The 25,336-nt window shown below is 27.0% G+C and overlaps 7 protein-coding genes across 10 annotated transcripts; 4 read left to right on the top strand and 3 right to left on the bottom strand.

Annotated features, from left to right (window-relative positions):
* The first annotated feature begins 863 nt into the window (after positions 1-863).
* LOC141529855 (uncharacterized) lies at positions 864-2,665 on the top strand. The gene is made up of 6 exons (XM_074246572.1): positions 864-1,227; positions 1,293-1,680; positions 1,932-2,012; positions 2,077-2,188; positions 2,275-2,382; positions 2,444-2,665. Exons 1-6 carry the CDS (start codon positions 864-866, stop codon positions 2,663-2,665), a joined length of 1,275 nt encoding a protein of 424 aa, XP_074102673.1.
* Positions 2,666-3,696: 1,031 nt separating this feature from the next.
* LOC141529854 (odorant receptor 13a-like) lies at positions 3,697-5,907 on the top strand. The gene is made up of 8 exons (XM_074246571.1): positions 3,697-3,707; positions 3,815-4,035; positions 4,408-4,798; positions 4,859-4,939; positions 5,004-5,115; positions 5,419-5,526; positions 5,586-5,786; positions 5,848-5,907. The coding sequence occupies exons 1-8, from the start codon at positions 3,697-3,699 to the stop codon at positions 5,905-5,907; spliced, it is 1,185 nt and encodes a 394-aa protein (XP_074102672.1).
* A 3,979-nt stretch (positions 5,908-9,886) lies between these two features.
* Positions 9,887-10,955, bottom strand: Coa8 (Cytochrome c oxidase assembly factor 8). 2 transcript variants are annotated; one of them, XM_074246768.1, is made up of 3 exons: positions 10,802-10,955; positions 10,531-10,731; positions 9,887-10,184 (listed from the first exon to the last, which is right to left on the bottom strand). In XM_074246768.1, exons 1-3 carry the CDS (start codon positions 10,889-10,891, stop codon positions 9,984-9,986), a joined length of 492 nt encoding a protein of 163 aa, XP_074102869.1. In that variant the 5' UTR covers positions 10,892-10,955; the 3' UTR covers positions 9,887-9,983. The 2 variants fall into 2 exon arrangements, with proteins under 2 accessions (XP_074102869.1, XP_074102867.1); XM_074246766.1 differs by having other exon boundaries at positions 10,796-10,927.
* Positions 10,956-11,132: 177 nt separating this feature from the next.
* On the bottom strand, positions 11,133-16,401 carry Marf (Mitochondrial assembly regulatory factor). Its single transcript, XM_074246756.1, has 12 exons — positions 16,287-16,401; positions 15,264-15,551; positions 15,033-15,159; positions 14,542-14,935; positions 14,366-14,473; positions 13,748-13,901; positions 13,542-13,683; positions 13,157-13,470; positions 12,790-13,085; positions 12,245-12,412; positions 11,978-12,174; positions 11,133-11,886 (listed from the first exon to the last, which is right to left on the bottom strand). Exons 2-12 carry the CDS (start codon positions 15,439-15,441, stop codon positions 11,682-11,684), a joined length of 2,283 nt encoding a protein of 760 aa, XP_074102857.1. The 5' UTR covers positions 15,442-15,551; positions 16,287-16,401; the 3' UTR covers positions 11,133-11,681.
* Positions 16,402-16,493: 92 nt separating this feature from the next.
* On the top strand, positions 16,494-18,235 carry LOC141529959 (esterase OVCA2). Of its 2 annotated transcripts, none has more exons than XM_074246764.1 (6): positions 16,494-16,685; positions 16,797-16,884; positions 17,222-17,417; positions 17,506-17,700; positions 17,856-18,002; positions 18,067-18,235. In XM_074246764.1, the coding sequence occupies exons 2-6, from the start codon at positions 16,855-16,857 to the stop codon at positions 18,201-18,203; spliced, it is 705 nt and encodes a 234-aa protein (XP_074102865.1). In that variant the 5' UTR covers positions 16,494-16,685; positions 16,797-16,854; the 3' UTR covers positions 18,204-18,235. The 2 variants fall into 2 exon arrangements, with proteins under 2 accessions (XP_074102865.1, XP_074102864.1); XM_074246763.1 differs by having other exon boundaries at positions 16,495-16,685; positions 16,836-16,884.
* A 540-nt stretch (positions 18,236-18,775) lies between these two features.
* On the bottom strand, positions 18,776-20,633 carry Elob (transcription elongation factor elongin B). 2 transcript variants are annotated; one of them, XM_074246769.1, is made up of 3 exons: positions 20,476-20,633; positions 19,427-19,520; positions 18,776-19,281 (listed from the first exon to the last, which is right to left on the bottom strand). In XM_074246769.1, the coding sequence occupies exons 1-3, from the start codon at positions 20,476-20,478 to the stop codon at positions 19,025-19,027; spliced, it is 354 nt and encodes a 117-aa protein (XP_074102870.1). In that variant the 5' UTR covers positions 20,479-20,633; the 3' UTR covers positions 18,776-19,024. The 2 variants fall into 2 exon arrangements, with proteins under 2 accessions (XP_074102870.1, XP_074102871.1); XM_074246770.1 differs by lacking the exon at positions 20,476-20,633 and adding an exon at positions 19,795-19,852.
* A 422-nt stretch (positions 20,634-21,055) lies between these two features.
* On the top strand, positions 21,056-25,263 carry LOC141529953 (uncharacterized). Its single transcript, XM_074246755.1, has 3 exons — positions 21,056-21,310; positions 21,662-21,764; positions 22,000-25,263. The coding sequence occupies exons 1-3, from the start codon at positions 21,237-21,239 to the stop codon at positions 25,159-25,161; spliced, it is 3,339 nt and encodes a 1,112-aa protein (XP_074102856.1). The 5' UTR covers positions 21,056-21,236; the 3' UTR covers positions 25,162-25,263.
* Positions 25,264-25,336: the final 73 nt, after the last annotated feature.

Genomic DNA, 25,336 nt, shown 5'->3' with positions numbered 1-25,336 from the left:
TCTATTTTTACCAATAATAATATTCCCCTCACAAGAAACTTTGTAGCGAATAATATTTAATTTTTGCCGTCAGAAAATGACTCTATCATTACGCCGTACAAACTTCCCCATAAATTACAGTATTACTCTATTATTCAGAAGTTTTCGATTAAATTGGTTTCAGTATTAACTTAACTTAACGCTTGACTATTAAATAATAAGACCCTTCGATCGGACAATGAAACTGTCTAGAAGTCTTCAACTTATTAAATTATACCTTTACTTATTCTTATTATAATATCAGAGTAAAACTTTTGCAGAGTTTCGACTTACAAGGAGTCATTTTTACAAATTTTTTCATGGGTTGGTGAATTCTCAAGGTTGTACACTCTGTCAGTCTTGTTACAGCCACTCACGAATAATCTTCAAATTCAAAATTAAAATTTGTTAAGTTATTTACAATTTTTTAAATAAAATTTAATATTTTTATTAAAAAAAATATTTGTTTTTTAATTATTAATTTTTATTATTATTATTATTATTATTATTATTATTATTATTATTATTATTATTATTATTATTATTATCATTATTGTTGTTGTAATTTTACCCCTGTGAAAAAAAAAAGTTCAATTGCTAAGTACACGCAACAGTTGTAAGTGTACAGAGAATTTCAAACGTGTATGACGTAATGTACGTAATTGTCGAGTGTACATTTATCAGGAGTATATGTACGACAAGGCACGAAATCGGTAGTGCAAGTACTTACGGTACTTTTCTTATTTTATTACTTACATGTATACAGAAGGAGGTACGATGAATAAAAAGGGAAGAAAAAATTTTACACTCGCGAAAAATAAATAATACACTTTTTAGATTCGAAAATGAATTGGAAAAATTCTTCGCTAGATTATGAGCAATTTATAGACAATATTTTGAACGCTATTGGTCATATAAAATTTTGGAAAAAAAATTCTACTTTATCAAGGACTAAAAACTTGATAAATATTTTTCTGAATATTATTTTATTGACTTTGAGCTCTTTGCTTGTCATTTCCGAGACAATTGCAATAAAAAACAGCTATGACTTGACGAGTTTTGCAGCTAATTTGAACCCGGTTTTATTTCATTCAATTGGATTGTTCAAATGGATCTTCATGATCATCAAAATGAACGACATTGAGGACATTCTTGTGAGGATGAAGCGTTGTCACAGGATTTGTCTCACCTACAACGAAACGGAAAAAGGTAGAATTAAAATATTTCAACAGGTTATGGGCCGGTTTTTTTTATAAAATTATTTTGAATTGTAGACTTTTATCAGTACATCACCAAACTGATGAATTACAAGGACAAAATGATGAAATTTACGAGAATATGGTTCTTTATTTGTCTCTCTGGAGTCGTTCAGTGGTGCTTGAACCCCGTCGTTTATGATTATTACAATATTCATATCGTAAAAGTGACTGATGAAAATTACACAAGAAACTTGCCCTATCCGGGAACTTATCCGTGGATCATTGACAGTAATTACAAATACATTTTGACTTTTGTTTTTCAGCTCACCAGCGCACTGACTACGTCTATTGAAATGGCGACTAGCGATATATTAAATGTTATTTTTTTGGTTAATATATCGCTCAATCTTCAGCTTTTGAATGAGAGTTTGGTCAAAGAGAAAGATAATTTAATTATTTTGAGGTAATAGATCCAAATTTTGGACTGCAATCACCTCTCATTTCAAAATACAGCTACTGTAATTTTTTTTTTTAATTTTTACTTTTTTTATTACTCCAAAAATAAATTTTTTGATTATTTATTTTCTGTAAAAAAAAAATTTTTTATTTATTTAGAGTAGAAAAAATTAAAAAAAAAAATTAGTTGCAGTATTTTAAACTGGAAAAAATCGTAATAATAATAATAATAATAACAAAAATTTGACATTTTCTTAGATCCGCTAATCGTGAATTACCAGCCCAAAAATTCAAAAAAAAATTAAGAAACTGTTTGCTGCATCACCGAGAAATTTTATTGTGTGTTATTTTAATAAAAAAAAATTTTTTAATAACTTTGACCAAATTTTTACCAAATTTTCAGATTCGTCAGCAAATTTAAAATCGTATCCAGTTACTCAGTTTTTTTACTGTGCTTCGACAGTACAGTGGCTCTTTGTTTGATTTCTTTGGAAGTTTCAATGATTGAAATTAATGTAAAAAATTACTGTAAAAAAAACAATAAATTACGCGAAAGATTCACAAAAAATTTTTAAAAATAAACACAGTCTAATTATTATAGTCTAGCATTGAATGCATAATGAAATTAATGAGCATGGCGGAATACTGGTCAGGAGTCACCGTCGAACTGTTCTTATTTTCGTTTCTAGCGACAAGAATTGAAGAACTAGTGAGTTTTTTTTTTTTTTTCTCTTAAATTTTGAACATTGTCAAAAAAATAAAAATTCTAGGGATTAAAAACTGCAGACGCGATCTACGCCTGCAATTGGGAACAGCCGATGGTTAACTACCAAGCCGAATTCAGAGGCGAACACCGACGAACGACAATCCAAATAAATCAGATGATAAAATTTGGGGTAATGTGCGCTCAAAAACCAATTATCTTCAATGGGGGGTTGTTTTACATTCTGTCGGTTCAAACATTTAAGGCTGTAAGTCTTAATTTGGTTTAATTATTTTGAAACTTCAATTCAATTTATTTTTTCAGCTCATGGGATTTTCTATGTCGAATGCTGTTATGTTACGACAACTCTCCGGTGAAACATAGAATTATTTTTAATTAAATAAATAAATAAATAAAGAAAATTTTTAATCTGTATTCTTAAAAATAATTTAATTTTTTAACTTACCTTATTTTTATTAATCTTGATGGTACAAATTAATTTTAGGAGCGCAGTAGCCTAGCGGGTTCGGCCCTTGCTTACCAAAGTATTGGACCGGGTTCAAATCTGGCGTACACCAATTAATATTTAAGTGTATTATTAAATAGTACTAAACCTTAGTAGTTTATGCGGCTTTAAAAAATTAAAAAAAAAAATTAATTTTTCAACCAAAAAAAAAAAAAATCTGTTTTAATCTGGAACAAATTAATTAACTTGTAGTGTATAATAATTAATTTTAATATTAATGTTTTTAATTAATACTCGATACTTGAAGAAACGAGACCTGCTCTTCAAATGTGATGAGCTAAAAGTGAGTACATTCATTATTGCACCTGCTGAAATCACAGAGGGTGTATCGCGGAAGTAAAATTCACTGTTATTAACAGTAATAGTCTTCTTTGATATCTGAAAATTACAGTATCATTATGTTACACATAAATTCTCCGGTAATAACTTTAAACACTTTAAGTAATAGATGTAATAGAAGCTTCGATTTCGATCGGTCAATTTAAACATCTCTAACATGCAATTGTAATATCAAAGGAATACTTTAAACTCATTATCATAATATGAGAGGTAATTGTCTTTCCCAGGGGTCGCGGCTTTACAAAATTACACTTTGACAGTTTCTCTTCGACCATGAAAGATAAAACATTCAAAATTTGAAAAAAAAGTAATAATATTTTTCGTATAAATTCAATTAATTTTATGGACGAAAAGTGAGTACTTTTATCTCGTAAAATTAATAATATTAATGCAAAATTAAGTAATGTAATTTTATATTTGTCTACTACAGATGTTGAACAGAGTGAATCAAAACGATGATTTTAATGTACTTGTAACACGTATTTTAATTTATTTAAATCGTGTTAAATTTTGGGACAAGAATTCTTTCGAAATATCATTTAAAAAACTATTAAATATTTGTTTTAATGTTAGTTTGATTACTCTAAGCTTCTTTCTGATACTGTCAATAGTTGTCGACATTAAAAACAGTCATGACTTATCAAGCTTCGCTAAATTGGATCCACTTTGCTTTCATTTAATTGGATTTTCCAAGTGGATCACCGGGTTGTTTCATTTAAATGAGATCAAGGACTTAGTTTTGAGGATGAAACGCTGTCATAAGCTTTGTTTGAATTACAATGAAAGTGAAACGGGTATGCTTCAAAAATATTAACTCATACGTTGAAAAAAAAAAATTAATTTGATTAAAAAATAAAAATATTTGACCAAGAAAATTATTTTAAAGAAATTTAGTTTTTAAAATCAAGGCAAAATTAAGTAAAATTTATTTAAAGCTTTTTTATTTATTAAATTATAACTAAAAATTATTTTTGTTAAATTGCACTTGTAGTTTGTCAAGTTTTTTACAAATTAAATTTTTTTTTTTTTAATTTTTTTGATAAAAAAAATTTTTTCAATGTCGGCTAACTTAATTTTCATTTTTTCATTAAATTTTAAAAAATAATTTTCTGGGTTCAAAAATTAATTGTTTTTTCCAGTGTATGATTTTTTTATTATTATTGTAGACTATCAGCAATACAATACAAAAATAATAAAGTTTAATAATTACATAAAGAAATTTACATACTTATGGCTGCTTATTTGCATCGGAGGAATGATCCAGTGGTGTTTCAATCCAATAATCCAAGATTTTTTCCTCGAAATTTTCGAAGAAAAAAAAATAAATTCTACTAGCTCAAGAACTTTGCCATTTCCGGGAGAATTTCCGTGGATAATTGACAGCACTTTAAAATATATTTTGACATTTACTTTTCAGTTTTTCAGTTCGCTTTCAACCGCTTTTGAATTGGCGATTTTTGACGTGCTGAATGTCATTCTTTTGGCGAACGTCTGCTTTAATTTCCAACATTTGAACGAAATTTTGGCGAAAAATCACGCGGATATCATGATCATGAGGTATAAAAAAGAAATACTGAATTTATCCATCCATTAAAAAAAAAAAATGTTAACTTTCAGATTTTCTAGCGACGACAAATCGACTTTGAAGTTCAAAAGTAAGCTGAAAAATTGCATTGTTCATCATCAAGAAGTTTTGATGTATGTCTAAGGCTTGAAAAAAAAATCATGAATAAAAATAAAAACTTTTGTAAATAATTTTTAGATTTATTGCAAAACTAAAAGATGTTTTCAGCTATCCGATGTTCATAGTTTGCTTAGACAGCACAATTGCATTGTGTTTGGTGTCTTTTGAAGCTTCAACAATTAAAATTAATGTAAATATTCAAATTTTGATTCGGCTACACACTGGTAGAAGGATTTATTAACTATTAATAAATATTAAGACAATTATTTAATTTATTAAATTTTAATAAATAATTTATTGACTGTTAATAAATATTAATTAAATCTTATGATGTTAAAGAATAATTTATTAACAGTTAATAAAGCTTATTAAATATAAACAAATCCTTCTATCAGTGCACTGAGAAAAATAATGACAGAAGTATTTTTTTTCTCAGTGTTAAGCGCTCTTATTTTAAACGAATAGTAAAAATTTATTGAATAAATTAAACCAGTCAAGTGTGGAAAGCATCACTAAATTAATAAATATGGTGCAATACTGGATAGGTATAGTCACTGAATTATTTATTTATTGTTTTCTTGCCACGAAAATTGAAGACCTGGTAAGTATCATTTTCTAAAAATCAACTAAATAATTAAAAAAAAAAAAAAATCTCGGCAGGGTTTGAAAACAGCGGATGCAATTTATGTGTGCAATTGGGAACAATCTATGGTAAATTATCGTGACAACTTTACAGGAGAACACAGAGATGAAATTTTGGAAATTAACCAAATGGTGAAGTTCAGTATCATGCGTGCTCAAAAGCCTATTATCATCAACGGAGGACTGTTTTACGTTTTGTCTCTGCAAACTTTCAAAGCCGTAAGTTTGAAAGTTTGAAAATAAAATTATTTTTAAAAGCTTAATTAATTTTTTTTGACAGCTCGTAGGACTTTCTTTGTCCAATGCAATTGTTCTCCGTCAACTTGCTGAAGAAACATGAAATAATTTTGCAAATTCCTGGAAATTCGTCGTGAAAATTTAATTTTAATTATTAATCATTTTTTTTTTTTTTTTTTTTTATTATATATTTTATTGACAAAATATAAATCGATAAAAATATAAGTATAATTTTGCTATTTACCTTGAAAAATATGCCGAGCAAAAAATTAATTGATTTTGAAGGTAAATAAATAACAAGTTAGTAAATAAATTAATAAGTCTGCGACTTTCTATCGTTAGTATCCAATATATGCTCTCATATATCCTTTACAAACTGTTCTGAGATATTAATTTAAGTGTAATTTTTTTTTTTTTTAATTTTAAATTGTAATTATTGGTAATTTAATTTCAGTCAAAAAATTTTTAAGTATTTTTAAAAATAATTTTTTTAAAAAACTTTTTGTTTTAAAAATTAAGTAAAATATGAATGAAATCGAACTATGTAACTTGCACATATTTGTAATTCTTGAGTACTTAGTTTTTTGGAAAAGAGTCGAGTCTTCGTTGCGAGAAAAATTAGCAATTTTTAGTGGGCTGATAGTCGTGTTAGTTGCAAATTTGTGGATTATAATCGGAGAAACTGTTGCGATTAAAGACTGCAAAGATTTGACAGAACTTGTCAAACAAATCAACCCCATTTGTTTTCATACTATAGGATTATTCAAATGTATCTGCATATTTACGAATATTGATGGCATTAATGAGCTGATTAGTCAAAGTTTGTGCTGCGACCGACTGCTCTTGAAATTAAGTCAAAGAAAAACAGGTAATTTGGACGAAAAATTGTTTAAAAATTAAATTGGGTTTAAAAATAAATTTTTGTTGTAGAAGTTGATGAATACAAAAAAATCATGATGAATTTTTCCCGGCAAATAAAAAAACTTTCATACACTTGGCTGTTTTTTCTGATGTCGACAATGTTTGAGTGGTTTGTGGTCCCACTGTTTCACCTCATTTACATTCTGGCGTATCAAAAAGACCAAATTAGTCCATCTTTATTCGAAGATCATAAAATAACAACGATTTCACTGCCGTGGAAAATTAACAATTTGTTAAAATATTTTTTGACTTTTGGGTTTCATCTAACCAACGGAGTTTTTTCCACTTTGGAACTTTGGTTTAGCGACATACTGCATATCTTTTTCTTGATTAACATCTGCGTCAATTTAAAATACTTCAACAGGATGATGAAGAAGAAGAAATTTCCAATTGAAAATTTAAAAGAATTTTTAATAATTCACCGAGAAAATTTTGAGTAAGACAATTTAGAATTTTTCTATTATTTTTTATAAATTTAAAAATTTGATTTTTTATTAATTAAATAATTATGTTTTAGACTTGCTGAAAAAATTAAAGTGGTTTTCAGTAATTTATTGCTCATTACTTGTCTCGAATGTATGACTGCTTTGTGCCTGGTATCCGTTGAAACATCAACATTTAAAGTTAATGTAAGATAATGCAAGAATATTTAATATTTAATTAGACTATTAATTTATTTATTTTGTTGCTATTTAGTTGAGCTTTCAGTCAATTCTCAAGTTAATCAGCCTTGTGAAGTACTGGGTTGGTACATCCATTGAATTATTCATTTTCTGTTACTTGGCGACAGTAATTGACACACTGGTAACATAATTAAATTAATAAATAAAAATTCAATTTAATTAAACTTTCCAATTTTTTTTTCTATTCGAAATATCTTAACTTTAATTAAATTTAATTAATTTTTAAATAAATTTAGACTTACCCAGAAAGATTAAATCAATAACAAAGATTAAATGTTAAATTTACATATAAAAGTGTTAAATATTTAACAAAAAAATTTTTAACACAAAATTGTACAATATAAAAAATAAGATAAAATTATTGAATTTTATTATAGAGCACACAATCTGTTGAAGCAATTTACGATTGCAATTGGGAAGAATTAGTTTACAATAAAAGTTTCAATAAAAATCGACGAAAAGAAATTATAAAAAAAGGAAAAATGATAAAATTTATGTTAATGCGTTCGCAAAAACACATTATCATGACCGGAAGATCAATTTGCGTTTTTTCCGTGCAATTATTTGAAACCGTAAGTTTTTATCCGCAATTCAATTTAATTTCTTCTTTTTTTTTATCACAAAAAAATTTTTTTAGATCGTTAAATTCTCATTAGCCAACGCGCTGATAGTTCGTCGCTTCGCTATGAAAAGTTGAGTAAATAATTTTTAATTAAGTAAAAGATTATTTCATCAAAAGATAAAAGTGATGAGAGGAGAGTGAATAAGGACACACATGAACTGATAGAGAAGTGGGGATCAGAGAAAGTGAACAGTGGACCCCAACGACAACCGTATAAGGAGCGCGCGTAAATATCAGGAGAGTATCCGCTTGTGGAGCATTGCTGGATGCTCCACTTGCCTCATGCTTATTTGATGATACTACCACGTGTTTCGACGAGGTCTTAGTCATAAATCACTAAGTAAGCTAGCGGATAATATCTACTAGACCATGAGTGCCTAGTATCAATAAGTTTTGTTTGACTTGCACGTGGCGGGCTGCCTTGTATTAATTCTTGTTTTATCATTCAATTATTAGTCAATAAAAATAGTAGTCATATTTGCGCTGTACATTTACAGTTATTTAAATTATTTTTTTTACTTATTAGAGTTGTAATTTTTTTTTTTTTTTTTTTTTTTTTATTTTAATAATAAAAATTTAATGTTTAAAAATTTGGAAGAATTTTTTTAATAGAAAATTTATTAATAAAATATTGAAAAAAAATTTATTTGTAAAATATTTTATCAAATATTTAAAAATTTTAAAGAATTTTTTTAATACAAAATTTATAAATAAAATATTAAAAAAATTTATTTGTAAAATATTTTAATAAATTTATTAATAAAATATTTAAAAAATTTATAAATAAAAAAAAAATTAATCAATTTCAATTAATAAAAAAAAATCAATTTTAATTTAATCGTAAATTTTTAATTGATAATTTAAATTTTAAAAAAAGAATGAAAAAACTGGATAAATTTAAGATTTTAATAAACAATTAAAAAATAAAAAAAATAATTAAAGTTTTGTTTGGTAATAATTAAAATTTTCTGATAAAAAATAAAAGATTCTTAACAATTAGAAAGAAAAAAAAAAAAAAAAAAAAAAACATTGACCGCCATCTAATAATAAAGTTATGATTTCTACTGCCATATGTACGCCTGATAAAGAATTCATGAAATACGGAGTCCTTGTGGAGGCTTCATGTTCCTTATCTATTATATGTACGCAAATGTATCTGACATTAGATAAAATGTAATGTCAAATAAAGGGAACTTATTTAATAGGAAAAATATGTAATCGGCCAATCAAAATAACTATTAACTGTAGTATTTAAGCGTATTGACATTAGCTGAGACTCCTCACCTGCCCATCAAAAGACGTAAAGCCATCCACCCCGGCTAACCGAGTATCAGGAGAACATACATCCAAGGAGCTAAGCTAGGCAATAGGCGACCCGCCATTTTTTCGGTGTTACTTACTTTTACTCATGTCATCCTATAATGTATTCGACGAAATGTGGACGCCTTTCGAGAACATTTTTTTGTTATCATTTTAATGATTATTTATGTCACATTAAAATAAAAAAAAAAAAAAAAACATCTGACAATTAAAAAAAATTTTTTTTAATAAATTAGATGTAGAAAAATATTTTTAAAAAATTGACATTGACAATTTTTTAAATTAAAATTTTTATTTGTTTAAAAAATTATGAAAATAATCAACTCGCTATAAATTTAAGTTTTTAATTTTTTTTGTTGATAATAAAATAATCATTTTTATTTTAATTATTTTCTTAATTAGTAAGTTTATGTAAAAAATAATTTTATTTGTTTAATTTCAATTTTTTGACTCTAAAGAATAAAACTAAATTATTTAATACTTTTTATTTATATTTAATTTAAAGTTTTGAGGGTCTTGCAAAAAAAAAAAAAATATCTAATAAAATACAATTTTATTTTAATTAATAATATACATATATACACTTTATAAATATTTCAAATTTAAATGGCACACTATTATAATTTTAATTAATTATTTAAATTTAAATTTTGATAATCTAACTTTAAATTCTAGAAAAAGTATTCGAATATTTTGCTGATACCATGAAAGATTATAGTTGAAGTGATTTTTCCAGTTTTTATCCAAGAAATTCTTGTAAAACACCGACATTTCATCAGCTGTTATTGATTTGTTTCCAGTAGCTTCTAATTCTTTTTGAAATTCCTTCCTTTCCTGAAAATAAAAACAAAATTTAAAAACTAGTTTTTTAACATTTCTAAATGTCAATTATTTTTAAAAATTTTTTTGGTTATAATTTATTTGTTACAAAAATTCTTAAAATTATCAATTATCTGCTAAGTTAATTTTCATATAAATTATAACAAAAAAAAATTATTTAAAAAATAGACTTGTAGAAATTTTAATAAATTAAAAATGCAATTTTTTAGAACAAATTTTTTTGTTAAAGAAAATAAAAAAACTGTCAAGTGACAGCTAACTTTAATGTTATAAATAAAATTAAATAATGATCAGCTGTCAGCTAATTTCAGTATCACAAAAACTGAATAAAATAACATACCTTGATAAACTTGGAATTATGATCAAACCAAAATTTTTTATTCCAACTCTGTGTAGCTTCTCTAGCTTCACGATACTCTTTTTCTAATTTAGTTTCATTAGATGGTTTAACAAAAATAATCGGCCGTAAATTAGAAACTTCATCCGGCGGTCCAATAATGTCTCTTTCTTGCGATTCATTTTTTAGGTTAGAAGTTTGCTCCTAAATAATCAGCAATTAAAACCTTTACTTTATAATAATTAAATAAATATTTCGTAAATATTACTTTTACCAATAAATTTCTTCGTTTGTTGTCATAAAAATAATTCAATTTTTGATAAGTACATAATTTTCTCACGTTTATAAATTTTACACACTTCATTATCAACTATTAGTTCTACGCGCAGTTAAATAAGTTACGCGCATGCGCATGCGCACATTCGAAATTAAAATTAGCTATAAATTATTTTCAATTATTAAAAAAAAAAATTAATTAGGGATTTAAAAAATAAATCAATAATAAAATATTTATCGTAAAATTGTTTTAATATTATAATATATATAATATTTTATTCCTAAACAATTTTTTAGTATTTTTATTTTACTATAAATCAAAATTTCGCTAAACTTTGATTACATAAAAAAATAATTACTAAAATCAAATAAATCAAAATTTTTGAGCCTTCAATTTATGAGAATTTTTCCAAAAAATCAAACAATCACCGGAGTTATTAATTTAAATTTTAGTCAACAAAAAATGTGTCAAGAAAATTAATTTAAAGTTGCAAAAAATTTTAATATTTAACAGACAAAAAAAAATAATTAATTATATTCGTCATTAAAATTTATGGAGTTTGAGTAAAGATCTAATGCAATGTATTAAATATTATAAATAACATAAATTAAATTATTATATAATATATTGACGGTACTTTGATAAATTTTCTTACCTTACATGTATTTTAAATAAGAAATAAAAATTTTTATCAAAGTACCGTCGGTATAATACATTGCTTGTAATTTTACGACTAGAATTTATCGTAATAACATTCCATAAATTGATTGTACACGATAGTAAATGTCTCCTTAAAAATCACGCTATAAACAATATAATAATCTAAAAATCTTAAACTACTAAAAAAGATATTAAACAAAAAATTTATATTTTTAAATTAATTTAACGATTTAATGTAAGCTGCGTCGAATAGCTCGAGTTCGTTGGCGAGATAATTCGCTTTGTTTCGTAAAACTTTAGCATTTGTTACTGCAGTTTCGAGGGACCTCAAAGTTTCTGTGATTTTTTGTAATTCTGAGTTCATTTCCGTGTTAGATTCATCGACCAAGTGGCACAAGCGAGCAAACGTACTCGATAATTCTCTGTAAAAAAAAAAAAAAAATTTTTTTTAAGTCTCTCTCTCTCTCTCTCTCAAAAATAAAATTAATTATTTGATAAAATAAAAAATTTTACTGTTGAACTTGATGACTGCAATTCGCAGAAGTGAGGTCGACAATCAATCTCAATTTTTTGGTAGCGTGAGCAACATATTGGCGCTTAAATTCACGCTCCTTGGCTCTGTTTGTCCATGTAAGTCGCTCGTAAAGATACAAAGATCCGTAAATAGCTCCAGTGACTGCTATTAATCTCCAGCCGACTGTTTTTAACATCTGAAATATATTTAATAATTTTTTTTAAGAATAAAAATTTTGAATTTTTATTAATTAATTAAACACTTACAAATCCAGCGATTATTAATCCTCCCATCGTTCCTTGAGACACTATAGACGAAATAGCGACTCGAGATGCTAGTGACCAGTCGTCATTACGAGATGAGAAATTAATAGGATTCGTTATATATTTTATTGAGTCTACACTGTCAGTTGGTGATGTTATTGATGGTGGAATCTGTTGATAAATAAATTTTAATTATTCATATAAATTGTGATGAAAAATTTTTTTTAATATAATTTTTAGTTCCAATTTAATCACAAAAAAAAAAAATAATTAATTATTATTAAATTAAGATACTAAAATTGACAAACATGTTACAATTAAAAAAAATTTTTTAACAAGTAAATAATAGCAAAAAAAATTATATCTCTGTAAGTTCTAAAAAATGATAAATGCAATTTTTTAAAAATAATTTTCGAGGTCTAATTTATATTTAAAAAAAAAAAAAATTATCAAGTGTCTGCTAATTTCAGTGTCATAATAATTTAATTTCTTTTTTTATTAAAAAAAATAATTTAATTTTGATTATTTATGTTACAATAATAACTTACATCTTGAGGATAATTAGCAATAGCTAATTTATTTCCTTGCTTTCCATAAAAACGATTAATCATCGCAGTAATACCCCACGAAAATCTAAACTCAAGATCTTCGTGAAAATCTGCACAAAGATTCTCGCAATTAAGACGGTACAAAACTTCGAATGGTTCTCTTCTAGGTAAAATATTCAAACATAATTGCTGTTTATTTTCCGGAAGTAAACAGGCCATTCGACTGGTCATTTCACGCTGAGAAGACTCCATATTAGAGGCTAGTACCGAACTCAGTTGAGCCCTCAAATTAGATCCTGCAAAATAATATTAATTTATTTAAAAAAAAAAATTTTTTTATTACATAAAATTGAAATTTAATTCTTACCCAATCCACTCTCGATATAAGAATGAAGCTCGCGTTTGTAAACATTCAAAACAAGTGGCTCTGCGTGGAAACGCACGTTAAAGTCATTTACCAAAGATGACAGACGCCGTATTTCAGCGTTCAAAGCTTTAGATACACGTTGCTCAACATCCTCAACGACTCTGTGAATTTTTTCCTTCATCTCTTTCGTTACTAATCCTAATTGGTCTTCAGTGTAATTAAGTTTATCGTTTACTTCTTTTTGAATTGCTAATTGTTCGATACGAATTCTTTGAGCGCGATTCAGCACTTCATCCAACGTCTGACGGATTTCTCTGTTAAAAACAAAAATTTCAATTATTTAAGCCCTTGTTAATTAATTTATTTAATAATTAATCAATCTTACGTCGCAATATGTTTGCCTCTTTGTGAATGTTGTTCAAACTTAGTTTTTACCGCAGACTTAGAAATACATTCTTCGAATTTTCTTTCGAAATCCTGGAACTCAAAATACCGATTTTGGAAACCTTGCTGGACTATCGCACCGCCTATAAGTACAACAAATTTTTTAATAATTTTAGAAAATACTCTATCTTAAATAAAAATACTTACTGTGAGCAGGGTTCCCAAGTTGTTCCTGCATACGCGCCTGAAGAGTTTCCTTAGCAGAGATAAAGAAAATTCGGTCTTCAGCATCTTTCGATGAATAAACTTTGAGTTCGCGTGCCAAAAACTCAACAGCTCGCTCCTGGTGTTGTGCTCTCACCTAAAATAAAAAAAAAATATTTACAATTATTTTTCACTGTCACAAGACTCACAATTATTTATTTTATCTATTATTATAAACTATATAATTAATTATTTAATTATATAGTTTATAATTATATAAAGCATATCTTTGAAGCTATTAAAAATAAACAGCCTAATTTTTTAATAAAAATTTCACAAAGCGGTTAAATAAAAATTGAATTAAGATTGAAATGTATCATGCTTTTTTATGACAGTGCTTTTTTAATTTTTGTGCTTCAAAAAACTATTGCTCCTTCAGAACTTACTTCTTTTTGTTCATTGGCCAGCTAAGACAATTAGAAATAACGCAATCTTTACTACACTTTAGCATTACTGTTTACTTTTCAATTTTATACTTTTTTATTTTTTTTTTTAAATTATTATTATTCCTTACGATCATACCAAAGTGTAATTAAATTAAATTAAAAAAATTATACTCACTTCCTCAAGAAATTCCGGTTCAGACGCAGATGCATCCCATCGATTGTTCAGAATAAAAATGTTTGGTTTTGATAATTTCGTCGAAACTTTGTGGAAAAAATTTTTTTCCTAAAAATTAAAAAAAAAATAATTAACAATTTTTTAAAAATATTTTTTTTTATAATTAAAACACTTACAGTGACCATCAACGTCGACTCGGCGTTAGCAACCAAAACAAACACATCAGCATCTAAGCAGTGTTTATCGATCCACTCATCGAGGTTCGGTGTAACATCGACTCCAGGACTGTCGACAAATACAACGTCATCTCGCAGAAGAAGGCACTTTTCTTTTGGCCAGAATATCCGCACCAGGTTGCTCTCACACAATTTTTCTTTACAGAGTGCATGGCCTAGCTGACCAACTGACTCGACGGACTGTTTTTTGTTGGAACCTTCAGTCATTAAATATGACTCGCCATTTTCAGAGCCTTCTACTTGCAGGAAACAATTGGTCGTGTGTCCAATACCACTCGGCAAAATTTTGTCTCTTAACATCGCATTTATTACAGTACTTTTTCCATTACTCGTTCTGTAGAAAATAATAAATAATTAATATTCAACAAAAATTTTTAATTAGAAAGAAAAAATAATAATAATAATAATAATAATAATAATAAAATATTTACCGTCCAAAAAATGCTACTTTCATGTGATCTCGCTTAAGAACATCTCGTATTCCATGAACTCTGTCGATATAACTTTGAATATTTTCAACCTCTTCTGCATTAATGACATTACGATCATTTTGAAGTGCTAAAAAAAATTAAATGATTTAATTAATAAAATAAATCAAGTTAAAAAATCTTTTTTTTTTTTTTTTAATTCAATAATAATAATAATAATAATAATAAACTTACTTTGCATAAAATCCACAGTTTCTTTAACATAAACTTCTATTTCCCCAAAAATGTCATTAATTTTTTTCTTAGCTTTGACGAAAATCTGAAGAGGAGAATTATCAGTTCTGATATCATTAACACGAAGCTGGCTGTCTCCTCCAATCATCGAGACTGTTCGATTGATGTAGGCAGCCATTTATATATTTTAAATAAATTTCAATATCGCTAAAGATGAGCTAATGGTGATAGTAGTGCGTTACAATTCAGGCAGAGTACTGATACCGTGCAGACAGCATGCGGGACCAACTGAAACCAAACAATAAATAATAAATAAGCAGTGTACATTTATTATATACAAAATACAATATTTTATATCAATAATACTAGTGATTAAGCTGATGGATGATAAGAGGAAAAATTAAGGAGACAAGCGACTTTAAATAATTTACATTGACAATTTAATTTTTATGAGTTTTAAATCTATGGCTACTTTTTTACTTATTACATAAATAAAAAATTGTTTTGTAAATACTGCTACTTATAGATCTCAATAAATAAATAAATAATTAAATTAATCAATAACAATAATAATAATTAAAAAATAATAAAATAATAATTATGTGCGTATGTAGTTTTTTAAACACGTACAAAGCAAGAAATAACACCTGCTTGTTAGAAGATTCATTTTTGTTATCATTATCCTGGGATGATGTATTATTATCATTATTATTTCCAGAACACGACACAATATCCATTTTATTACTGAAAAAATTAATTTTTTTTTTTTTTTTTGTCATAAAAAATACTTACGTTTTAATAAAAAATAAAAATATAAATTTTGTGTGATGTAATGCTTTAATTTTGCGCAGTTAATATTAACATTAAAAAATATATCTATTGATATATTGGAGTGCTAAAATTTATATTCGCTCGTACTTAACCTTACTTTATTAAATGAAATGAAATGAAATGATGTAACTTTCTCAAGATGATCTTACTTAGTTTTATTATTATGTAAATAAATATACTTTAAATATTTACTTTTTTAGATGTTACTATCTCTTTGATCTTCAATCACCGATTCACTCCATTTATTTAGATTGCCACACTTGGCGAATAAATTAACAGCCGATCCTATTGGTATTGAAGAAAAATTGAATTAGCGGTGAGATTTCACACTATAGTTGTCGCTTATATATACATATACTAAACTATAGATTATACTATGCACTTGTCACCACGTGATGTAATTTTTACTAAGATATAATTGATTATCAATATATTTGATAAAATAAAAGTGTTTTTCACGTTTGATTGCAGTTTTTTAACCGTTTCATCTAATTTTATATTTTAAATAAAATGCGCAGTTAATAAAATTAGAAAAATTGCTTTTTTTGCGCATCGCAAGTCAAGGACACGTGATCAGCTTTAATTTTATTGGTAAATATATGTACATACATAAATAACAACAAAGTTTTTTATCGGCACTTTTTTTACTTATGAAAAATATTTAAATATTTATTTAACAAAATAGTTTTTTTTTTTTTTCAGTTTTAAGATTTCAAAAATTGTTTATTTATTTTTTTACAGTATTTTAATTAGTTTAAAAATGTCTGGGTCCAATGACAATAAGTTGCGGGTAACTATTATTTATTATTGTTATTATAAATAAAAATTTTATGATCCTGCAATTAATAAATTTTTTAATATTTATTAAAATTAAATTATTTAAAAAAAAAAAAATTTATTTAAATTTGGCAAATAAATTTGAAAAATTAATAATTATGGTAAAAAAATTGGCATATAGAAATTTTTGAAAAATTAAAAATGCAATTTTTTTAACATGAATTTCTTTTGTGAAATAAAATTAAAAAATTGTCATATGTCTATTGATTTTAGTGTCATAAATTTGTTATTTTTAATTAAATAAAACAATTGTAATTAATTAAATAAAATTAAATTATAAATTTTGATAGATTTTAGCGCTTCATGGTTTCCGGCAATCAGATGTAGTATTCAGGAGTAAAATAGGCTCGCTTAGAAAAAATTTTAAGCAAAAAATAGAATTCTATTTTGCTCGAGCACCATACGTAGTTCCACCGCTTGAAAATGATAAGAAGGATGATGATGAAGAGAAAACTGGTGAAGATACTGATGATACTGGCGAAGAATGTATAGATATTAATCACAAATAATTTTTATTCTTTATATTTACAGTGAATAATTTTTTTTTTTTTTTTTTTTTTTTTTTTTTTTTTAGCAAGAGGATGGTGGTTCAATACGGAAGATCGTGCATTTAAAGCAATTGTCCCTAGTAATATGTCTGTTGGTTTCGAGGACAGTTTAAAAGTTATAGAAAAAATCTTTCAAGAACAGGGTCCGTTTGATGGAGTGTTAGGATTTTCTCAAGGCGCGTCGTTTGTTTCTATTTTGTGCGCGATGCAACAGAAAAATTGTAAGTGTATCATATTGCGTTCCAGATGCCATAAAGGCGTATAAAAAAAATTTTTTTTCAAATTAAACAGGATTTTTTTTCTATGCCCTTATGGCATCTGTAACGCGATATTTTAATTTGTAAGTATACTACTTAATTATTTCGATTTATTTCAGTGGCACATCCATCGATAAAATTTAAATTTGCAATTATGGTTTGCGGATTTAAATCTTTATGTGAACCACATGCTAAATTTTACGATGAACAAATAAATTTACCGGCATTTATTGTTTATGGAACCACAGATCGATTAATACCTATAGGTAATTTTTATTTTTCTAAATTTTACATTTTAAAATCGACGATTAATAAATTTTATTTTTACAGAAACTGCTGAATCTTTAGTAAACATGTTTAAGGATAAAAAAGTTTTCGTCCATGACGGAGGTCATTACATCGCAGGAAAAAAACATATTTACAATGATTTCTTCTCTGAAATGTACGCAATTAAAAATTCTAATTAAATGCAAAGAATAAAATTATTTTATTACAATAATTTATTTTTTTACTCCATAATTTTTAATGCAGATAAAGGAAGATTTTATTGCTTAGTAACTGAAAATTTTGACACTTTTATTTATTTTATTTTTATTATTATTGTATGCAAATTACAAAATTGTTGAAAAGTGAATATTGTAGAATTTTTTGATAATTCTTACAGAATAATTTAGTACAAAAAAAAAAAAAAGGTGCTGTGATGTTATTTTCTACAACAATTTTTCATAAATGTTTAGAGTAAAAAAAAATGAAAATTCGGATTCAATATGAAAAATTTAATTTATTAAACAAAAAAAAAAATTGAATATTTTTACAAGCAACATAAGTTTTATACCTGGTTAAATAAAAATATTATTGAATTAAACAGATCTTTCTGAAAAAAAAAAAAAAAAAAAAAAAAAACGGTGATGGCTTGATCCAAAATGTGATTTCTCTTACAAAATATTTAATTACAATAATTGTAAAATGAAATTCACACTATTTAAATATGATTTTATCAATATAAACAATCGGTGTCGTGAAAATAAAAAAAAGTACATTTACGCTTTGCAAATTAAATTACTGTATTTGAGATATTAATAAAATAAAGATAGTTTAAGTATAATTTAACTAAATTGAAAATATAAACTCAAAATATATTAATTTCAGCGACACAAAACTATTAAATTAAACATCAGGAAATAAAGAAATGTTGATCAAATGATCATCACTATCATTGCTTGTAATTATTGTAACGATTACAAGTAAGACATTGATCACTGATAGTTTGGTTGTTGGTAGAAAAATTTCAAGACGCCTGCTCTTGCCCATTTGCTTCTTGCGACTTCATAACATCAGGAAGATCAGGTGGTTGAGAGTACGAAGTTATTTCTAGTTTTTCAAATGAACCATTCTCTTGAAGTAATGCGAGCCCAACTAATGCTGGGCTTTGCGCTTTTGCCAAATTTGAATTTAGTCCGTAATCGGACAGTGATTTTCCATCAACCATCTCAACGTTTTCTTTATTGAAAAGCTGCTGATGCGTTGGAGGAATTTTCAAGATTCCTAAAATAATAATATATTAAGTGATTAGGCATCGTGACGATTTTCTTTTGCATTAATTAATTAATTAGCAATTGCTATTAAATTTTTCTCATACGTCGATAAACAAGTTTCACTTCAATAAAATTAATTTTTGCATAAAATTTACCTTCAATCATTTTTTTAAGCTCCAAGACAGTTGCATTGTCTTTCGCATCAGTAAAAATAGTTGTTTTTTTCCTTCTGATCATCAAGAAAACATCCTAAAAAAATAAATTATCAGTTAGAAGTCACTTGATAATTTTTTTTTTTTTTTTTTAGTAAATTCATTTTAAAAAATTTTATTTTTTAAGAAAATTAATTTAGCAGATATTTGATAATTTTTTTAATTTCTGTAACAAATAAATTATGGCAAAAAAATGAGAAAAAATTAACATTTAATTTTTTGATTATTTTTCTTTTGTTAAATTAGAACTAAAAATAATTTTAAAAAATTGCACTTATAGTTTTTTACAAATTAAATTTAATAATGCTAACTTTAATGCTATTTATTTTATTTTAATTTCTACGTGTCAATTTGTTTCCGGTTATAGTAAGTTACTCAGTTTCTTTTTCGGTTACCGAAAATTCCTACTGAGTAAAGGTCATCCCCTTCCCCCTTTATCCTTTATTTCCCCAGTTCCCAAATTTGTCTTCAATGACAAATTTAGCTATTATATATGGCTTATTCTTTATGTTTCTAAAGTTTATCCCTTAAAAAAAAAAAAAAAAAAAAAAAAAAAACGCGCAAATACCCGGTAAATATGACAACCGAATTCCAAATAAAAGAAATACTTTACTCAGTAGGAATTTTCGGTAACCGAAAAATTAATTTCTACGTGTCTGTCATAATTTGTTACAAAAATTTTTAAAATTAAAAAAAAATTTTCTAAATTAATTTTTTTCATAAAAAATAAATGACAAAGTTAGCAGTCCCTTAGTCATTTTTTTTAACAAACAAATTTGTTCCAAAAAATTATGTAAAAAAATTGTAGTTCTAATTTTTACGTAAAATGTTTTTTTTTCATAATTAATTTGCCACAAAAATAGTTAAATTTTAATAAAAATCTAAATAAATTATCATAAAAAATAAATGAAAATATTTGAGGTTAAGAAACTGGAAGTTTTTGTTAAGAAACAGAAAAGTACCACAAAATCAAATAATATTATTAAACTTACCATTTTGTTGAATTATTTTAGTCTAATTTTGTGATGAGGAATAAATAAATTCAATATTAATTCTATCCTGAATTTTTAATGACTACCTGAAAGCTTCCTGATTACTGGACAGTCTTAAAACAAGAGACACTCAAAAACTTGTCAGCCTTATGAATATATGTGTACACATATATATGTGTGATATATAGTAAAATTTGTGTGTTTTGTAAAATCTCGAGTATCACGTTGCGGTAGAAGCGAAAAGTGACAGTAATTATTTAATAATTCAGATGATTTAACTTATTGTTCAAAATGAATAAAAAAAAAAAAAACAAAAATCATTCATTGTTGACGCAGTAAATTTTGTTTTTATCCATTTGTTTATAACTTAAGTTGTAAAAATTATTTTTTAGAAAATAAAAAGCTTGATAAGATAATTTTTTAACTTACCGCTCGATGACAAGAGCGCTTGAATAAGTTTTCGATAGTTAAAAAAGTCGCTGACTGGCGCGCAAAAGTAGTTTTGTTACTTAGTACTATTTTTCGCCGCAGGAGGCGTGACAGTCTTGTTTTTTTTTTATAAAACTAACCTGAAACTTCCAATCTATAGAAAATATTTATCGGTGTAAAAGCAAAATAAAAATAAAACGTAAATAACAGCCGATTATAACCAAAATACTCCGAGTTTGTGTTTATAAATAAGAATATCTAAATAAATTTATAAAAATTTATCAAAATAATGATTTTTACTAGATAAGTAAGACAACAATATATTTAATGGGATGGATGACGCTGAACTCTCTGTGAGTAATAAAAATGAAGTTTTAAGTCAATCCTACTCCCAAGGGCTAGAAAGGTATTTATTAATTTTATTATTTATATTGTTAAATTCTTTATTTTAATATCTATATTTTAATAAAATATTTATATTTAATTAAATAATGAAGTTTTCTTTTTTATTCAACACTTTGGTGAGTTTATGCTTAGTTTAGAATGTCAATAACATTGAGAGGTTATTATTACAATTTATCATATGACAATAAATAGCAATTTTGTTATTTAAATAAATTATTTGAGTAATTCTTCATGATAGTGAATTTAGCATGACATTAAAGTTAGCAGCCATTTGGCTTTTTTTTTTTTTTTTTTAATTTAATTTAACAAAAAAATTTCTTTTATTGATTTATTTATTTATTTATTGTTACAGGATTGGTTGTGAAAATACCGTAACAGATTTTCAACTTCCAGCCGGTCTGATCCGGATGCGAGAAGACCAATGGGAAGAATTTTTCAAGAGATATGACAAAGAAGTATTTATTTTATTTTATTAAAATTTATTTAGAAGATAATTACCATTTTTTTAATTTTTTTAACAAATAAATTATAAAAAAAATGAGTAAAAAAATTTTAAAAAACAAAAAATGCAATTTTTTAAAAATCATTTTTCAGAATAAATTTTTTTGTTAAAAAAAATTAAAAAATAGTCAAGTGACAATAAACTTAAATTTTTTCTTCAATAAACTAACTAATTTTATTAAATTCCAGTTAGGAGAAGACCTGGAGATTGATTTAAACACAGACTATGACGAAGAGGAAGAAAATAAAAAAGCCGAGGCTAATTCAGTAGAAGAGAGTGACTTTGAATTGCGCCAGCTCGATTCCGACGTAGAAGAATCTGAAGACTCCGACGACGACGACGACGACGACGACGACGATGAAGAAGAAGAAGAAGAAGAGGAGGAGGAGGAAGGCGAGGAGGAGCAGTATTTTGAAAAAAATAGAGCACCTCTCCGAAAAACTCCGAATTTAATCCAGTACTGGATCGACACTGGCCGTCCTCCAATTTTGATGACAGAGGAGCCGGAGGAGTTCAGAGAATTGTTAGGTGAAGATAACCCCCAGCCTGCGGTGGGCAAAATTGTCAATTCGACGGAGGCTGAAGCGAAGCGTCCCAGTAATTCAGTATTCAGTTCTGTGGACACTGCCGCTTATATTCTCTCCAACACAAATGTTACAGCCAAGGCTGAAACAATCGCCATCGTTGAAGGTGCTAAGTCTCTCGATTTGAATGATATTAATGTTAACGTTAACACCGAAGCGCCAGGCGGCTTAACTAATGGAATTGCTTGTGATATTCGTGATAAAAGTCCTAAAAATAGTAGCCCTAAGAATCATCACAGTCCGAATAAAAATATTAAGGCTCTTAGAATTAATAAAACTCCAGTCAAAGAAAATGGAGCTTTAATTGAGGCTCCAAAAAATTTAGATGTAAATAATAGTAACATTAATGAAGATAATAATCAAAATAGCAATACTGCTTTTGAAAATAAGGACAATTTAAATCCAAGATTGAATAATAATCCAATTGCACAATGTAGTCCTAAAATAGCAGATGTTCTTCCAACGCACGACGATCCAACCAAAGCTAAGGTTATCGAGTCTTCGAATATTTCCAAAGAATACGACAATGAAAATTCTCTTAAATCATTGAAGATAAATTGGAATAATAATAACGGTAAGATTGATTTTACCGTCAACAACGGCCGTAAAACATTGAGGAAGAAATTGTACACCCAGCGCAACTCTCCGGTAACTATCGTACCGACGACTCCGATAAGCGTGCACAGTAATTTTAATGACAGTGATTATTTTGACACCAATAATCATATAAATTATGAAACAGAGTCTAATAAGATGCTCGGAAAATTGCATCCTGTTTTTGCGACGCCTTTTACTAAGAAGACTAAAGTGAAGCGGATCAAACAGGCCAGCTGGGCGCGCAGGATGAGTCGATATTCCAAAATTAATAAAAGTTCTGACGCTGATGAGATTACTGCGACTACTGCTCCTGATAATAGTGTAGAAAATAATTCTCAGGAGGATGATAGTAAATTGAAAAATTCTGAGAAGAAAGAAAATGAAGACAAGAGTGCGAAAAAGAAGAAGAAGAAGAAGAAGAAGAAGTTGATTATGGCCAAGAAAATTCGGCAAAGTATACGCCCGAAGGAATTGATTAATTATAATAAGTTTGTGTCTAAGAAAGAGAAGCTTGATAAGAGTAAGGAAAATGTTGTGGAGGTGACGGAGGCTTTGGAGGAAGCTAAAAGCAAGGAATTAGATGAGAAAAAAAGTAATGAGGCTTGTGATTTACTTAAGGTGTGTAAAAAATTGACTATTAATTTAGAACCGCTGCCTAATGATTATCTAAAGCCAAAAAATGTCACGAATGAAATCCAAAATCTTCAAGACTCGCTGGAGAGCGATGGGAGCACGATACTTATGTATGAGTGTGCTTTAAATAGCAAGGATGGAAATACTGATACTGAGACTGGGACTGAGGTAAGTCGGCACGAGTCTGAGAAGTCTGGAATTGAGACGGTGAAGAAATCAAAGAAATTTGTCCAGAGGTGTCTGGGTTCGTTGAGTGATAAGAATTTAACCGAGCCAAGTGTAATTGGAGCAGGGAATAGTATCAGCACGAGGATCAATGATACTGATGATGATGAAGATGATGATTTGGAGCTCGGAAAAGTGAGTAGGTTTACGGTCCAGAGCTCAGATCCAAAACCAACGGACAAGAGCTTAAAAGAGCGTGTTATATCGTTTTCTTCTGACGAGGAAGACGATTTTTTAAAAGTTCTGAGCAAAAATAAATCCCAGTCGAGGATGAGTGTTTCTAAATTGGAAGCTTCTAAAAATTATGATAGTCTTGTCAATGATTTGACCACAGAATCGGCGGTACATTTGTCTTCTCTGGTGTCCACGCCGATGGCGGTACTGAAGATAGTCAGTGATTCGGAGGACGAACAACTGATCAGCCAGGATGACCTGAATGTCAAGAGAAGATCAGTTGGCATGAAACAGGAAAAGTCTCCGAAGGTAAGGAGTAAGAGGTTGGAATTATTGGACAAGAGAAAAGAAAGATTTAGTTCTGGAGGGAATAAAATTGAAGAGTCCGTGGGAATTTCCAGGAAAATTGGGGAATTTAATGGACTTGCTGATGACAATCGAGATAATTTGAGCTTGCAGCCGGATGGAGGTAAAATATTACAATTAAATGGAGAACTAGAAGCTAAGGATTTAAAAAATATGAGGAAGAAAAATAAGTTTGAGGGTAAATCTAAGAAACGTTTGAGTAAAATTGTTGAGTTTGATTCTTCTGATGAACTTTTGAGTCCTCCGAAGAAAATAAAAATTTTAGAGGGAAAATCGGAAGCCAGCGGGGATGGTAATTCTGAATTGGAACCGAAATTAGATTATAAAAATTCTGATAAAATTAGTGATAAAAGTTTAGATAGCTCAAAGAGTGTAAAATTGAAAGAAATTAATTGTAAATTAAAATTTAAAGAAGTACAAAGTCCTGGGAAGAATTTACAATCAAATTTTAAGACTCCGGTGAATAAAATAATTAAGAGTAATTTTAATAGCAATAGTGTTAAGAAACGCGTTTCTTTCTCGGCTACGAAACTAGAAAAAATACTTGTATACGACAGCAGTGATAGTTCTGATGACAGTGTCTTTGTTTCAAATAAATCTCCAAATGCGGACTTTAATAATAGTAATAATAATAATAATACAAGTTCTGATGGTGTAAAAAAAAGCTCAAATAAGAAGAGAATAACTTTTTCTAGTTCGGGTTGTAGTTTAACAAATATAAAAGTATTTTCCAGCAGATTTGTCAGTGATTCTGATGACTCGAATGATTGAAAAATAATTTGAATATTTTTAATGTAAATTATTAATTTTATTAATTAATTTTGGATATATTTTGTTTATCTAGATCGTTAATAAAATTTTTTAAAATTAAAATAAATATCTAATGTAATATTTTTTTATATTTATAATTTATTTCTGTGTACGATTATTATTATTATTAATTATT

The sequence above is a fragment of the Cotesia typhae genome, unplaced genomic scaffold (assembly GCF_013202065.1).
Source record: "Cotesia typhae breed Kobodo isofemale line unplaced genomic scaffold, CoteBio_Ctyphae contig_48, whole genome shotgun sequence".
In the NCBI taxonomy this organism is placed as follows: Eukaryota; Metazoa; Arthropoda; class Insecta; order Hymenoptera; family Braconidae; genus Cotesia; species Cotesia typhae.
This window is presented reverse-complemented; position numbering and strand designations above follow the sequence as displayed.